The 17,837-nt window shown below is 49.5% G+C and overlaps 1 protein-coding gene across 1 annotated transcript in view; it reads right to left on the reverse strand.

Moving 5' to 3' along the window:
* Positions 1 to 6,626, reverse strand: part of LOC144160114 (salivary peroxidase/catechol oxidase-like) — a 32,168-nt gene extending 25,542 nt beyond the window's left edge. The window contains exons 1-6 of the mRNA XM_077691720.1: positions 6,515 to 6,626; positions 5,769 to 5,900; positions 5,684 to 5,696; positions 3,537 to 3,772; positions 569 to 800; positions 42 to 148 (exon numbers count right to left, since the gene is read on the reverse strand). Coding sequence (XP_077547846.1) covers positions 42 to 148; positions 569 to 800; positions 3,537 to 3,772; positions 5,684 to 5,696; positions 5,769 to 5,900; positions 6,515 to 6,626 — 832 coding nt within the window. The remainder of the gene's footprint in view (positions 1 to 41; positions 149 to 568; positions 801 to 3,536; positions 3,773 to 5,683; positions 5,697 to 5,768; positions 5,901 to 6,514) is intronic.
* Positions 6,627 to 17,837: the final 11,211 nt, after the last annotated feature.

Consider the following 17,837-nt stretch of genomic DNA (forward strand, 5'->3'; position numbering starts at 1 on the left):
TTTCACTGAAACGAAACAATAAAAGCGGAGGTATACTTTACCGAGTTCACACTGGCAGCAAGGCAGGGAACGTATAAAAGGAAGCGACGTTACACCGAACTTGGAGTAAAATGGATCGTCTTCGGGCACCTCCATGTTTAGCCGCTCGCTGCCGTTGGTGAACCCGGTCTGAACTCCTGCGATAAATTGTAACAGAAAAGCGCTTCAGCGCCAAAAAATTCTTACGTCGACTTTCCATGCCTTCTACAACGCTAAACATGCCTTACTGAGTAAAAGTCCAGGGGAAGAAGGGAAAATTAAAGCAAACGGTAATACCACATGTTCTTAGACAGTCCACCTAAGATTGACACCTAAAATTAATTAGATAAGGTGAGTACTACTACTATGGTGGGAGTGTACAGCGTAGTAGCACGTGGCTATAAAATTTTAGAGATATGGCAAATTTAGATAAGGCAAACAAGAATGGGCTCCTCACAAATTACAAAAGTGCTGCAAAATTTTTTATCCCCATTTAGAATTAGAGTTAGCATCCGCGTAAGCCCTTAGGAGAGCGGGATGTGGGTTTCGCAAAGAACCCTTCAGTGCTTTGCGAATGGCGTACGCACCCAAGAAGGTCTCGAGTGGTGGCAGAGGGTCGGGAGGGGCGAAGGCGATGTCGTGGGTGAGGAACTGTCCGAAGGCCATAGTCAGATGTGTCAGCCGTTTGTCTGGCTTGTTTTTCTCTGGGTGCATTGTGAACGACACACGCCTGGCGACGGGCAGAGGTCCACCAGAACGAGCGACTCTCAGCGTGCTAAGGCCTGCAAAAACGTGGCTCGAATGAAACATGAATGATGAACAGGTAAATTGCACAGGGACTACTTAAAGGGGCCCTGGAAGAGGTTTATCTGGTCCTCACCAGGTGCTTTGTCCCCTTGCATTTCTTTTGAAGCCTTCTTTACTTCTTCTGTCGTTACTGGTAGGATGTATACCTCGCCTGAACTACTTCCTCATTCGGTATTATCCAGGATCTCGCATCTACTGTACAGATCTCTATAGCACTCTTGGCAAAACCAAGGGGAGGCTGAGACTAAAGGCTGACGTGGCCTGACAGGGGCCTCAGCCACCCGATTTACAGCGTACATAATAACACGTCTGTTCACAAATTTAAGCAAAATAGCACAATCGTAATAGAGAAATAACACAAAGCAAAGTCATTACTACATTTCCTGTGTATTATACAAAGCATAGGTCCAAAATTCACAGAAGGATCACAGTGTACACATAAACTCAGTAATTCGTACGCATGAAGTTTCATCAGTTACACTAGTATGTCACAATGACGTATGAATGTATATTTGTTTGTAATTGTTTTTAATCTCTACCTTTAGGGGAACATGTAGACATATATTTCAAACCCTTAATTATATATCAGTATTGCAAGCGTTTTGATTAATAAGTAACACTTCTTTGACCTGTTTTTAAACGTGTTCACTGGCATCGAAGTTTAATTTTTCTCCCAATTTATTTAATATTTCAGTTGACTGGTACAGGACAGATTGCTCACTATAGTTCGTTCTTACTTTTGGAGTGTGCCGTATTGTATTCCTGAGATAGCAGCCAGAAGATTTATTGTTAACTTGATTGTGGGTCTTTTGCTTATAAATTGTGTGCAGAACCTTCATGTAATAGATTTGGTCAGCTCGAAGCATTGAATATTCAGTAAATAAAGGAATGATCCTCAAATCTGCGTAACAGCCATGATAATCTAAATAAATCTGCAAAATTCTTTTTTGCAATACAAAGAGCCTGTTATAATTAGTTTTAGTTGTGGTCCCCCCCACCAAAATCCTGTAACATAGTTTCGAATAAATGAGAGCATTGTATCAGTTTTGTTTCAATCATAGCGGTATCAAATGGCCGATTCTATATATGAGACCTATACTTTATAGAGTTTGGTGGACAGGTGAGCAATATGCGTATTCCACGAAAGTTGTTCTTGAAACAAAACACCTAAGAACTTCTGTTCTGTCACTCAGTTTAACTTGGTTCCGTTGAATATAATCAGGATTTCTTTCTCGACATTTTTATTGTATGGGCTAAATATTATGTAAGTTGTCTTTGTAGCGTTAAGTTGCAATTTATTATCTAATAACAAATTTGATAATTGTTCCAAGCAAACATTTACCATTGTGTGAAGTTTAATATTATTAATAGATGTTAAGAATACGTTAGTGCCATCCGCATACATTATAAGTTCTTGCGGACCTTATATATTTATGATGCCATTTACATCAACTATAAACAGTAACGGGCCTAACTCGGAGCCTTGCGGGACACCTTGTTTTAGCTCTAATATGTCTGATGCAATGGAGTTTAGTTGAACAAACTGCTTTATTTGAGTCAGATAGCTTTTTAAAGGGTTATCTGCCTAGTTTAAATGGTTACCTGTTTAAAAGGTTAAAAGAGAAGTTTATATAGACAAAACCTCTCTAAACCACTAAATCTAGGGCCCTTTCTTGAGCAAAAAAAAGAGCATTAGGGATATTTAACTCAAGATATCCATATATAACTGATACTCCCAGTGTTCGTTTTGGTAAAAATATTCCGGACTTGCTTTTTGCAGAAAATACACGTTGCAAACAATATTTTGGCGCAAAAATAATAATAATAATAAAAGAACTCGTTCCGCGGCCTATACCTCCTGGTGGCATTGCACATCCACCTGTAACAAAAGGTTCCACTTGATGCCACGCTAGTAGTGGAACGCCGAGAAATTGAATTAGCTTGCAGAAACCTCCAGCGTGTTTATTGCGGTAGGAGGAGACGGACCAGAAAGAGGTCAGAGTTAGGTGGGGAGACAAGACAGGTATCTACGGGGAAGGGGCGACAGAAGGCTGTGTGTCTCTACACCACATTTGCAGCGAAGGGAGCAAATACACGGTGATTTTTAGATGCGAAGCAGCTCATGGTCGAGCCTGTTCCCTCCGCCGTTGTGTGGGCGCCGTTGAGCGGCGTCCGCACCCCCACTGCGAATACCTGGCCACGCACCGCTGATGATGATTGTGGCAGGATGCCCCTAGGGATTGGCCAACCCATCACGAGATAGCTTCTCGTTCAACCACCACCGTCATCTTCCCGTAGGGGAACCCTGAGTAGCATGCGAGGCATTCATCCTCTCCTCTCCGACGCTCCTCTCCTCTCCGGGATTGCGCAACGAATGGCAACACCTGTGGCTCCGCGCGCGATAATGCGAAGCAGCTTAGGGTTAGAGACGCGACGGTAGCCGCTGCATACTCCGCTGGGGGAGCCACTGTAGCTCCGCGGTATAAATGACGCGCGCGCACGCTCCGCTCCCCTCATTCTCCTCCCCCAACGCCACGATCAAACTGAAAACTAATGGGAACTTGAGTCGACCCCATGGCTGCTTCGCATACTACTCAGGGTTCCCCTACGAGAAGATGATGATTTTTTTTTATATCGCGGCTTGTTCATATTTCTCCGCGCTATCAAGTGGCGCTCTTTCTATCGCAAGACGAGGCATTCCTATTAGTTACCGTCTGCGTAGACGGCGTCCAGCAGCCTCTTCTCGCAGGCGTATGCCTTTCCCCAGCCAGGGTTGGCCAGGTTATTGCAGCTGCCGTCAGGCTCCCTGTACGGACTGTCCGGGTCGCAAGCCGCGCCTTCTTGAAGGGGGCAGACATGGCTGCACGATTCACCTGTGTCACACTTGAGCCTCCGGTTTACGTGCGCCAGGGCTGCCTTACGCGCGGATTCGTCGCCTTCTCCTAACCTGAAAGGTACGTCGGGTGCGTCGTCAAGGGGATAATGAGAGAGAGAGAGAGAGAGAGAGAGAGAGAGAGAGAGAGAGAGAGAGAGAGAGAGAGAGAGAGAGAGAGAGAGAGAGAGAGAGAGAGAGAGAGAGAGAGAGAGAGAGAGAGAGAGAGAGAGAGAGAGAGAGAGAGAGAGAGAGAGAGAGAGAGAGAGAGAGAGGTTGCAACATAGGCATACACATAGGCATACACCGCCAACCGGGCACAGCCTGGAGTTGGCCGAGCAATATCATTCCGAAACTATGCGCGCCACATCTTGAAATGTCACGGAGATTTGTGTAATCGCAAGATATTGAACCTATCCGGAAATACACTGTCTCGGAACAAGGTATGCGTGTCGCATCTTCTTAGCAGTCCTTGAAACCAGCAAGAGAGTCCCCTGCAAGAGTTGGCAGTCCGTGCTAGAGTGCACCTCGAAGGCCAGACGTGCGTTGCTCGTTTACCCAGCTGGCAGAATGACGGCGTTTGGCGAAGTGATATAGAGATACCGAGACTTGTTAAAACAGAAGTGGACCTAACATTCCAATGTCAAGCATTGTGTAAATCCGGCTTTTCAAACGCGACTCCATCAAAGCGAGGAAAGCTGTGAAGGCAGGGTAACACTTTTTTTCCAGGGACTTCACCTTGCCAACAGTTCCTTCGTGGTCTCTTCGTAGATGGCGGTGATTTTAGCGCTGCGTGCCACTGACGTCACGCTTCGCTCGCTTCGGTGCTCGCTTCTAGCGAAGGGACAGCCCGATGGTTCAGGTCCACTGGATGCTCGGTAAACCACTGTGAAATGGTTTTCGAAGTAGACCAAAAAGCGCAAATTACTTGCAATACAGCGCAATTTTCATAATGAACCACTTTTTTTACATACACTGAAATTGTCACGAAAAATGCGAAAGAATGAAGGAATAATAATTAAAAAAATGAAACTCCCCAGCTCATTAAGATAATGAGAAAGAAGGCCCGAAATTTTGGCAATTTTTGAAATTGTCAAGTTTGTATTGTTTTACTAAAAAAATTTTACTTAAAAATATAACGAAAAACATCAAGGAACTCATTTGACAGTATGCAAAGTCTCGACAGAAAAAGAATCTGCCGAAATAGCTAAAATAGTTTGTGTTTTACAACCTTAATAGTGTCGAATTTCACGTGACCTGTACAACACACCTGCCACCCGAGCCGGGATTGGGAATCCTTTTTTAGGTAGGCGAAAGTCTCTTTCGGAAAACCAACAAGTTCACAAATGTTCTCCTGTGCCCAAAGGGCGATATATAAAATTTTTGTAAAAATTAAGTATGTCCACTTAACACGCCTGTCCCGCCTCTAGTGAAAACACCCAGTAATTAACGCATTCGGTAGCCACTAACCAGAAACGGAATGCGGATCTGCTGCGAAGAGAAAATTACCCGGCGCCACTTTCTGCTGGCGATAACCAAAGCTTTCACTATGCTTCTTGACCCTTTGTGGAGTCCCTTTAAGGGCAACAAAATACGATGAGAAATTAAGCGATTTTTTTTCCTATGCAGTAATCGCGCAGTAACGCGTGAGCATTACACTTATAACTGTGAATGGTAGGACAAACCAAGAATTTGAGAGACAATTATCAAATTTGTGCTGCTGAGCACGATGACGCGGGTTCAATTCCCGGCCGCGGCGGCCACTTTTCTGATGCAGGCGAAAAGCAAAAACCCCGTGTGTACGAGATTTCGGCGCACGATAAAGACTCCCAGGTGGTCAAGATTAATCCGGAGTCCTCCACTGCGGCGCGCCTCATCACCTGCATTGCGTCGGCGCGTTAAACGCTACAATCAATCAGTCGAGAAACAAATCAAATTCTTTCCTTATTGTGGACTATCTGCGTGTAACTGACTACCCTATCTCACTTGCAGAACGCTCCTTGGTGGGAATTTATAAAGCGCGTCTGCGTTGGCGGGGGCAAAGAGTAAACGCGTCGCCCTTCAAACGCACCTTGGTCGTCGCGCTCCATCGCCTCTTCCGAATCGAGGGCCTTCAATTTGCCCACAAGCAAGTCCCTGGCCTCATCAGCCAGGCGGTCCAAGGCCCTGCTTGACAGCCCTGCGGCGAGCGACGCCCGCGCCGCTGCAGCCACGCACAGGACACTGACGAAGAGGGCACTGAAAAAAATGTAACAATCCCGCTGTCGATTCCGAAAACGTTTCACCAAAAAAAGTCGGCGCAACTTGCACACATGTGGTGCAAGGATGGAGAGAGAGAGAGAGAGCGACAGCGAGAGCGACAGTGAGAGCGACAGCGAGAGCGAGAGTGAGAGCGAGTGAGCGAGCGAGTGAGCGAGCGAGAGTGAGAGAGAGAAAGAGAGAGTAAACTTTATTTTGTGAAAAAAGGGGGATCACGTGGTCGTATTCCTCATTTCGGGGTCCCGTTGGAGCTTGCTGCCTTCTCCGCACATTCCACCAGCCGAAGCTGAGTTTCGGTGCTGGAGCTGGCCAGTTCTCTTTCCCACTGCTCATGGGAAGGGTTGGGGATTTGGCGGACATGTGGGTTTTTCTGGCAGGCCCAGACCATGTGGTAGGGGGTACAGATCTCACCGCAGTGTGAGCAGGTGGCGCTGTAGAGGGTGGGGTTGATTGCGTGAAGTTTAGATAGGTGTGGGAACGCATTTGTCTGCAAAAGCCTGAGTTTATGCCCCTGTTCCTTGGTGAGTGACGGGTGGGCAGGAGCATACTCTTGCCTACTCAGCTTGTAGTGCTGTGTGATGCCTTGGTATGTTACTAGAGGACGAGTCGCTTGAAGCCAGTCCTCTCGCTGTGCCCGGTAGGCTAATTCTCTGGCTGTCGTGTGGGCCATGATTGCCGCGAAGGGGCGAGTGGGCAGGCGCCTAAGTCAGACTGATCTTGCGTTGAGGGGGTCGCTGGAGAAGGATTCTTGCAGCTGGTCTTGATATTCTTCCGCGTAGGTAGCTTCGGCATGCTTCTTGAAAATCAGTAATGATTGTATCGGCTGAGGTGTGGGCAATGGCAAGAGCGATGGCTGCTTCTTCTGCTTGGGTGGTGTTGATTCCTGTAAGTGTGACACTGGCGACATGCTCGGTGCATGTGGTGACGACAGCTGTCATCGTATCCACGCGAGCGTAGTCTGCAGCGTTCGTGTACACAGTTTTGGGGTTGGATCCATGGACTATATCTAATGCCTGTGCTTTCGCCGCACGTCTTCCCAGGTGAAACGTAGGGTGCATCGTCCGTGGAATGGGAGCCAGAGAGATGTTTTGCCGTATGGTTATGGGTATGTCCATGGAACAACTGCCTTGTTCTTCTGGGGTATTCTGTCCTAGGCGACCAAGCAGTGGGCGTCGTGTTCTTGTGGTCGCTAGACGGTGGTGCTAGTTTACCAAATGAGCCTCTATGAGCTCCTCCACAGTGTTGTGTACTCCCAGTTTGAGAAGTATGTACGTTGCCGTGCTGATGGGGAGACCAAGTGGAGAAACAGCAGAGCTAGGGGTCGACCTAGCTTCTCCCCCCACTGACAGCGGATCCCAGGAGAGAGGGAGCAGCCGGACTCCTGCAGTGCAAAGCCGTTTTGCACGGAACTGTAAAGCAAAACACCGTTAAAGTATGTACAGTGCTTATTTATGTAGCAATCGTCGCCATCTCTTCGTCGTCGTCGTCTGACGGCGGAGCCGCGTAAGGCAAATCCTCTTCTAGCGCGTCCACACCTCGGGAGACCTCCACTTCTTCAGCTGGTTAGTGCGTCATCGTCATCGGCGTGGCGGAGCCGTAGCGCGCCGGTCGCTACACGACGACGAAGGCGGGAGCTCCTCATATGGCGTAATCCCACGCGCAAGCCTGGATGACGCTGGGCCATGGACTCGAGGCACGCGCTCACGTGCCCTCGGTTACTTTGAAGTGCAGAACACTTTAGGGGCTCGCCTTGTCTTCCTAGTTCGCTCGCTTTACACAAGTAGAGCCACACGGCGTTCCGTCGTCGTGGCTGTCGTCGCGGCGAAACCCAGAGGCTTCGAGAGCCAAGCGGTTTATATAGTCATAAGCGTTGGAAACTCGTGAACCGCTGGCGCTTGTCGTACATCTCCCCGTTGTGTAGCGCAAAGAAAACTGCCGGCACATTTGAGGCAAAATATACGTAATTAAACGGCAGCGCCCGCGTTCGTTTTGTTAGGAACGCTCGTTGGGTTGGTTTTTACGATAGCAAGCGAAAAAAAGTGGCAGTGCAATGCCGGCACGCGCGGGAGGAAAAGCAAGCACAAAAAGAGCAAAACTCCCGCTGGCGCAGTTTCAGGCAGGGGGCACGCGAGCACTGCGGGGGCGGGGAATTTGAATTGCATTGGGTGGTAGCGGTGAGCGGATAACGGCGCTACAGCCCATTATGGTGAATAACTGCTCTGCACGTCCGACCGCTTCCGCATTTAGCGTAACGGCTTTCATTTTTTTGCTAAAGCCACTTCGCGAAGGTCGAGCCCGGCGCCTCGCGTCGGGGCCGCCGGGCGGTCGCCGCGAGGCACGTGCACACGTGCGTTCGGGGTTTTCTGTCTACGCCGGACGGATTTGTGTCGTCCTCATAAGCTATGCCCTTAAAGAGACGCAGAGAACATCTGCATTTGTGTTTTGAGATGTGAGACGCGATAGCGTTACTTCGATGTAAAGGGACAGTTCGGCTACGGAGCTGGCGCACTCCGTATCCACGCTATCCAAGCGCTGAAGGTCAGCTGAAAGAGCGGAATTCTCAAACTGATTTTAAGCGAAAGCTCTTTTGCCGGTATCGTTATCACACCATATCTTTATCCTCGGCGGTAACGTATCGTTATCATCTAGACAGTTGACTAGTCTGTTTATGACGATCATTTTATGACGATCCTTTTGTAATCTTGACAGTTTCCGGGGCAACACCTCGCGCACATCGACTGTCCTGCGCGAGCGCTGACGTTGACGGTGGTACTCTCATCGATTGCACCAAATATTATGTGGGGCTACAGTTCTCCAACTCTAACGTTAATCATATATCTCAGCTGCGCCGTCATCTTATGACGCATGAAGCATTTGCCTTAATTTAGGAAATCTATCGTAAAAATTCCCCCGCATTTCCCCGAGGGGGAGAATGTGAAAGTGCGAATGCACGGTTGTCGGCCCGCTTGCGGCGCTTGCGCTCGGCCCCCGCAGCCCACCGCCTCGCCGCCTTCTCTTCCATCTCTTCCATCGGGTTTGTAGTATCACGTGTACACCACGCAGTTATCAAGCCGCTATAACGCCGCTGAGTCGCCAACGCACGCCTCTGACGACGTAGTTTGAATGCGTTAAAGATATAAGGCGCGTCAGTAACACTGATATCAGCGTCGCGTCCGTGGCTTGGTCGGTAGAGCGTCGCGCTGCGGCCGCAAAGTCCTCGGATCGAAACCTGGCGCCGGATGCTGTTTCTTTTTTAAATATAGAGGAGCACTGCGGACGCCGCCGCCGCCGCCGGCGGTGGATGGTTTGGGGTCGCTTATAAAGTGCATTCGCACTTAAAAGCTAAGAGGTGTTTGTTAAACAAAGAAACTGTTCGCCAATACGCTGCCCACAGAGATACACCATGAAGCACCATGGTGCGCGACGTGTACTATTCGGATGGCGGCTAGCAATCGATCGTACAACTCTTTGACGACGTGATGTACGCATGGAGCGAACAGGTAACCGTTTGTTAACAAGCGGGTGTTCATTGTTAAATAAAATGATTGTGCTAAAAAGGGGGACACGGACAGAGTTAGGACGGACGAAGGGAGGACTCCGTGCGTGCCCCCCTTTTTTAGCGCAATCATTTGATTTAACAATGGAGTACCAACGTGCCCAGGACGCTACCCTTATTAAGCGGGTCTTGTTGCACAAAGCCCTAGTTATTACGGTTGTCTGGGAGGGAATTTTTAAAGAGTGCTTACCTGTGAAACATGACTTGCGGCGAGAGAGGAATGAACGCAGTATACTTAAGGCGACCCGTTTGCGTCTCACTGCGGCTGCTGTGTTCCCCTCTGCTGGAAGAGCGTATCGAAACTGAGCGGTTAGATCCGTCGCACCATGCGCTTGTGCGCATGCGTGTCCCTGGTATAAGGAAACGAGCTGCGAAGGCCTTGTGTGCGCTGAACCATGCGGGTTGTTGGAGGCCATTACTCCCCCTGAGAAGTACTTTCTCCTGGTACTTGGCTCCCCCTTATAATGCATTTTTAGAGACATGTTTTTTTGTACCGATTTATTAGTGCATATCCTGCAGCAGAAGCGTCTTTGGAGAGGTTGCCCCCTACCCTCGTCCGCCCTTTTTCATCCAGCCCTCCTGTTTTCAGCACCCGCATGTTTTTTATTGTCAGCTAGATTTACGCAGCCGTGCATCTTATCCAAAGTCAAGCCGCATTAGGAATGGCGAGATATATCGTACCGAGACACTCCTTCCGGAAACACAGTCATAAAACGACATTCTCAATCGGATGCTGAAACCACGATTAATTCACCACTTCATGCGGGACGATGCATTGATGACAATTCTGCCGAAATTTTCTTTTTCTTATGTGCACTCCTAAAAAAATTGAAGCCGTTCCACTCAATGTGAAAGCTGTCGGAAGTGCAGAACAGTGATTCGCCATAATGGGCTGAAGCGCCGTTGTCGGCTCACTGCTACCGCCCAATGCAAATCAAATTTCCCGCCTTGGCAGGGCTAGCGCGCCCCCTGCCTGAAGCAGCACCAGCGGGAGTTCTGTTCTTTTTGGGCTTGCTTTACTTCCCGCACGTGCCGCCGTTGCACTGCCACTTTTTTTCGCTTACTGTCGCAAAAACCAACCCAACGAGTAAGACGTGTTGCTCGGCGAGTTGGTTCATATTACAGAAATAAGATTTAGCGCAGCGTAAGACACGGACGGTGAAAGGCGCCCGTCCCGTTATTTTCATCGTCCGTGTCTCGCTGCGCTAAATCTTATTTCTGCAACCCAACGAGTGTTCCTAACTAAATAAACGCGGGCGCTGCCGGTTAATTGGGTATATTTTACCTCAAATGTACCTACTGTTTTCTTTGCGCTCATCAACGGGATGATGTATGACAAGTGCCAGCAGTTCACGAGTTTTGAACGCTTATGACCATATAAACCTCTTGGCTTTCGTAGCCTCTGGGTTACGCCGCGACGACCGTGGTTTCGACCGAACGCCGGCTCTACTTGGGTCCAGCGATCTAGCTACGACGACAAAGCGCGGCTGTAAAGGGCTCTCTCTGCACTTCATATATCGAAATGCCATACGGGGTGTGTGCATCTATACGTTCAATCGGACACCATTGACATATGGACTTCGTGCCCTAAATCAGGTCTTGGAGCGCGTTCAAACGGCTACAACGGCCCCAACGGTCCACGTGCACGTATACCAACACGCAAGCTGCCCACCAAGCCTGCACGTCACGCCTGTATTTGATCATCCGCTAATCAACTTCTCAAGCAAGCCTGCCGGGCAGTTCAATCGAAAACATTCAGAATCCTTCCACTCTGGGAAGGTGGAAGCCAGCGAAGCTCTAGCTGTGGTGGGGTTTGCGATAGCGAATTTATATATTGGAGAGTTTTGGTATAGCGTTTTCAGCATATGCAAAGTGTTAGTGTCGACTATTCCCTTCTGTCATTCGCACTGAGCATGCTCAGTACGCAAAGTTGGTCTTGCGTTTAGCGGGCGTAAGACGAACGCACGCTATTTCCGAGAAGTAGCGTGCGTAGGCTACTGGCCTACAACATGGCGGCAAGTATATCGGAGCACCTCAACTCTCGTACTATTTGGCAAGCATGAATTTACATCTTATAGAACGAGTTCTTTTGCTCCTGTCTGCTTATATAGTTGCAGATTTGCACGTTTCTCTGGCGGTGTGGGAAACTAACATGACGTCGCTGATTGTCCGAACGAACCTCCTGCTATTCTTTGAAGCTGTGTGCGTGTGAGTCTGCTGCTGACGCGCTTTCTTCATGGTGGAATGCGATGGTGTGCTCCTGCGGGTGCTTGCTAATTGGGCATTAGTTACGGTTAGCTACGATTTAACCGAGTGGGTGCGGCCGAAAGCCTACTGGGCTTGCGCCACAGTGAAGTGACTTGCTGTTCAACCCCGCGAATGGTGCGAAGTGAGTGTCAAATTTGCGACGGGTGTGGGGGAAAAGGTTACATGTTGTCCTTTTGCATCGGCCTCACAGTGCGAGCGATTAGATCGTGACGTTGCGCTTGTTCGAAACGTATTTCTGGATATTTATTGAGGCGTATAAAACGTATCCCTCAAGCCCGATTTCTTCTCTCTTTTTTTTTTTTTTTTTTGCTCTGCGCGATGTGTGCGATTGCCAAAACAAGCTACCTCGGGGCTTCAATGCTTCCGCTAGAGAGTAGACTTATGTAGGAGAATGTTCGTATTCTGTTATGAATGTTTGCACTCATTACTAACAGGAAGGCGGTTGGTTCCGCTTGTTGTGTGCGTGTGAATAATTCAAGGTGCTCGTTCGGCCAGAGTGAGTTGCTTCGCATTCAGTTCAACAGATGGCGCAGTAACCGTTTACGCTTCGCAACGCGAAACCGTAAAAACGCGGTTTTAAAACTTTCCTCGCGGTGCCGACTTATACCGTGAACACAAAAATTTAACGTTTAGCGTACGCACAGGAAGAAAACGGTACACTAAAACTCTCTATTATCGTTATTAGCTGACGTCGGCGTTTCAAGTTGACACTGTGCTCTTCTTCATTCGGGAGGAATTGGCAGCTACTCGACGAGGGGGAACTTGAGGAGCAAACAGCGGCTGATACACGTCCCGCGGCTGAGGCTTTTCGTTGTTGTCGCGCCCATTCGCGCTTCTGTGTGCACCGACGCTCCTTTGATTCTCGCACTTCTTTCTTCGAGTGGACGACACGCGTCCGCCCCACAGCGGGTGCAAAGCCGATTGCGCAACTTGCGAAGGAGGCATGGGTGATGGCGAGGGGAAAAAAAGCTTGCGAAAGAGGCGTCAGCGGTGACAAGGAGGAACGGAGGAGGAGTACCTAGTAAATCGACGCCTCCGGTTGAGAAACGCGGGATCCTACACTCGGTTACAACTCAAGAACGGCACCACCCCATGCAGTGTATCACTCCGCCAAAGCGACGGACCCGTGACGTGAGTGCGCGCGCGTTTTGAAAGGGGTTCGCTACGAATGCGTGATATCGTCTGCCTTGTCTCACGCAGTTTGTTTGTCGTCACTGGAGTCGTTTATAAGCATATTAAGTCCGAAAAAATCACGGGAACGGCTCACGCCATGTTCAAGATATTCCCAGTAACGCCCTACTTGCGCCGCGCGTAGAAACATCCGGCTACGGTGATAAGGCACAGCGGCAACTTCCGGTGCCGTTCTTAAGTTGTCATTTAGTATAGCAATATACAGCTTGCCTGTAAAATCAAGTTGTGACCCTTAAGTACCCGCGTTGGGGGGCGTCGAAGGCAACGAGAATGTAGACGAGGCGGTGCGAGAGTTGCCGTTCAACCGTGCCAACTTAATCCTCCTCCCGCAGGGAACACCTTCCTTGCTAGTGGTACAGAAGTTACGCAACCGGAGTCGAGCCTTACGCATGGCAGCTTCCAACCGACGGAATGGACTTCGCAGGCAGGTTCCACACGATGACCGCCCTCTTCCTTCCGGACACTACAGAGCGGAACAGGTGTTATTGCACCGCCTCGCCCGGGCTTTGCCTTCACACTGGATGTGATGGAGGAGTGGCAGAAGAATAGAGGTGCAGAAAAAAAAATGTCCGCTATCTTTATGTGGCCGGGACCTTTCAATTCCCGATCAAACCCCACCGGCTGAAAGCCCACACCGCTAGTGGCCCGGTAAGTTCCACTATTTTTGGGAGTGCAGCGCGCATGCTGGCCCGCGAGAGAGGCTTTCTGACAGAACACTCGTCCTCGCTTACGGCGCCTAGATCTGATTGGTTGTACGGTAGCCTGAGGACTCCCGGACAGTACTGGAATCCCTCGAGGATTTGGCCAGAGGTCGCGCTTTTGTATATATCGTGTGTGAACTCCCACCCTTGAGTTGTTTTATGTCTAACCACCTCACCTCCCCCCCCCCCCCCCTCCTGTAATTCCAGTGAAGCCGCTTTACTCGGCGTCGCTCAGGCGTTCCTTTTCGGCACCGTGGACCCCTCTTTCCCAACTTCTATTTGCCGGTGTCTTTCACATTAAACAGGAAAGGTGCACATTAGCGGTTGCTGGTTTATGCATGCATGTGCGGGGCGTGGATTGAAGAAGTAGGGGGAGGGAGGGACGGGCTGAATGCTAAGCTACAGGTTTTATGCCCTCACTGATGACAGGTCCCTTGTGCTGGCGGGAGGCTTACACGCGGATGTCACGCAGCCGAATGCGACCCGTCTGGTGTCTCACTGGTCGAGCGGATTGGGTTTTGTGTTACACAGACACTAAGATGCCTGCGACGCGGGAGGGAAACAGACTGCCCCATGTTTGTTCGCTAGAATAAAGCTCGAGTCGTTCTAAGTTTCTAACAGCTAAATGGTTGAGGAGTATTCGCAATCACAAATTACAAACAAACGGGGTTTGTTTCGCGCACTCCGTTGACTGCGTCCAGCTTCGCAGGACGTCAATCTTCACATAATGGAAGAGCACTATTTTTTATAGGCTCGCGAGCCATCTGCTACAATAGACTTTCGATAAGCACCATCACTGTATTGCGGAAAACAACCTGGCATTAGGCGACCGTGTGTTTCGTTTGATAATACGCAGCTGTTCGATATGAGGAGCGCCGGTTCATTTTTGTTATCATCAACTTCAGCAGAGGAGACCAAGCAAATGAGGGCGCGTGAGAAAATGAGGAAATAGCTAAACGAGAAAACGGCCACCCGAGCGCGAAACTTTGTGTCCGTCCGCCCGTCCGTCCCTCTGTCTGTCTGTCTGTGTCTGTGTCCGACCGACCGACTGAACGAACGCGTGGCTGCCACATGTGCAGTGAATGAACTGCTGCGATTACTTAATTCCACGCTGATACTTACACCTGCCAACGCTGCGGCGGACTTGACCTCTGGAAGCGTTGTCTTGGGTGACGTGAGTAGTGAGACTGCGTGTGACAAGCACATGAACAGGTAAAGGTCAACCGGGTGACCTTGGTCGTATCTATGCGGCAAAAATCTCCTCGAACGGCGCCAGTTATCTAGCTTATTTTCGACCTCAGTTTTCTACCGTATATGCGTTTTTTCTTCTTTTTTGAGTAAAGAAAATCCGCTCTGCTTTATTTATTCAAACTACGCTGCTACCTCAGTTATGTACTCACAGTTTGCCGAAAATGTGCCTAAGGTTTCCTCTTCTCTGTACAGTGTGTCGACCGGAAAGCAGCTAGTGTTATTATTTCGGAAGGTTGTTCAGCTTTATATACATCATGCTCGCGTACGCTGCAGCGGAAGAATTTTTTGTATTTACAACGCTACAGATCTCGTGATCTGAAAACGGCCTTCAAAAGCGGCGCTGAAGAATCCGTCGCAGCTTGCCGCAAGGTGCCATGCGTACAAAATATTTTCCGCCATGGTGCAATTGATTGTCTCTAATAATATGGTGGTTTTGGATCTGCAGTCGTGGCAAATAAATGAATATTTTGAGGTCGCTTTTTTGCTGTTCTTGATATTTCATTTGCCGCAACAGCGTGAAGTATTTTTGGAAGACACAAAAAATAAAACCGTTAAATTAAGCCGCAACAGCTGTGTTAGCAGGCGACACATAGGATGATACAGTGCCAGTTCCATCATTTCATGCTTGCTTAGAACTATCTGCCCATTTCGATAGATCGATGTCTTCTGTATCCGAACTGTTAACCAGAGAGTTGCTGAAAAAAAAAAGAAACGCAAACAATTCCCTTAAATACCTGAATACAACCCACGCTGCCACAGGCGGTTGCGAGTTGAGCGTCCACCGTGGCTGCGGAAGGCAGCATTAGCATTCGTGTGCCTTGGTGGCGCCGGTCACCTACCTGTGAAATAGGTACAAGCGACTCCCCGGCCTGGCGCTCGACCCTTGTGTGGGACTAAAACGCTTGGGTAGTTCGACCGGCTTGCACAGGAAATCGCCCCTAAGGAAAGGGGCGGCTGCAAAAACGCAGGAACTTTCGAACCGCAGCAATGGCTCAGAGGTACAGCACTCGCCTCGTATGCGTGAGGTACCAGGTTCGAATCCGGGTACCGCCGGGGACCTACCGGTTTCTTTGATGGGTACAGGCGTCCCTGGTCGAGCTAGGACCCTTGAAAGGAGAATTCACGCCTGGAAAGCTGCCTTTACCCTTCCGAGAGGCCCACGCTGAAGCTATTTTGTGCTTATGGCACACCACAAGGCTTTTACATTACACAAAAAAGTGGTGTCAGTGTGATTCTAACGAGGCAATCTTTCGAATGAACCGAACTTCTGTTTTGTCTGCATGGCCCCTTCAATGGGAAATCGTGTGTCCACAACTGTGGCCTATATTCAAGCCGTGACGAGTTCATTGAGGCCCAAATTTGCAAGAATGCCGGCTCAGCTCTCCTAGCCTCACACGAAATTAGCGTGGCACAGTTTCAAATGGGCTCACCCGATCTCTCTTGGACTTAGACTCAGTCGGGCTCAAACTCACTTTGGATCACTTGGGCTCAAATTCAATCGGGCTCAGTCGCGCTCAAACTCACTCGGGATCACGCGGGCTCGAACTCACTTGGCCTCAAAGTCATGATGCCACACTAGTCTCACGCTCACCCAACCTCAAACTCCCGCGTGAGATTGAGCCCAAATGAGTCATAGTGAGTGGACTCATGATTTAGCCCGCCGACCTCTGCTCGTGAGTACAGCACTTGCGAGTGCAAGGACGCGTGAGTGCATGGATGCGTGAGCAAAGCACTCGCGAGTGCATGAATTCGTAAACACATGCACTGGTGACTACCGTACTCACGAGTGCAGTCCTGCAAGCAGTTTTTACCCCGAACTCGAGTCGGGACGTGTGCGTCCAGTCCCATGCATATAGCACTGCCACTGCGCCCCTTAACTCTCAAAGACAGTAAAATCAGACAATGATGATGAATAAACTTCATTTATACCCCTGTCACACGGGCACTTTCAATCGCGATTGAAGTGAATCGCGATCGAGTTTTCGAGCGCGCTCGACGCACTGCCGCTGCTACACGGCCCGTTTCAATCGCGATCGAAAATTGCACCGGTTGCACTCGTGTACGCTAGATAGCGCTAACATTGTACTTGCGGCCGGCGTCTGGTAACTTCTCGCGGTCGTAGGTATACGGAACTATGTAAATGTTACCTCACGCTTATTTGGGTCAAGTTATTTGACACAGTTTGTGGCGTTAGTTGAAGTTTTCACCTTCTGTGTCTTTACTGAGCGGGGACGAGAGTATCGCCGCTTTCGTTCGATCGCGCTTGAGAAACCAGGATTGAGTTCGAGCGGGATCGAGCTCGATCGCGATTGAAACTGCCGTGTAGAATGCACCCGATCCGGATTGAGCTCGATCCGGATCGACTCAATCGCGATTGAAAGTGCCCGTGTGACGGGGGTATTACTTGTCTTGTAAATTTTGTTTCTCCGTTCCCTCTTTGGCGGTGTTGCTGCGTTTCGGCGGACGGTCGCTTCGGTGTTGCACGGTGAAAACGGAAAGGTAGAGGGGGTGATGGCGGGGCGGGCAATGCGGCCGCAGGTGCTGTGCTCCTATGGCACGTGTTGATGGCGGCCATTACTTTTTTTTTTTGCAAATACGTGGCATGGGAAAGTACTTTTCGCAGACGCACGTAGCGCTGTGTAGTTATTTTTTGAGCCGAATGGCCCATTCGTACCATCACGATTAATTAACATGATTCGCGTCCAATCGGCTGCATTAATTGTGCCACCGAAGTTGTTCGTAGCGTTCTGCTGTGCGCATTCAGGCTATCATTTCGCTGATGTACTTACGCCATCTGGTTTTACTAGGCTCACAGTGAAACATCTTGCTCGGATACGCTTGGACTATGGTCTTGTGCGCGGTCGTTTCCAAGTGAACATATAGCGCCGCAGTACAACCACGGCGGGAAATTTTC

This window comes from Haemaphysalis longicornis, unplaced genomic scaffold (assembly GCF_048455015.1).
Source record: "Haemaphysalis longicornis isolate Haplotype H1 unplaced genomic scaffold, Haemaphysalis longicornis Haplotype H1 scaffold_10, whole genome shotgun sequence".
NCBI lineage: Eukaryota > Metazoa > Arthropoda > Arachnida > Ixodida > Ixodidae > Haemaphysalis > Haemaphysalis longicornis.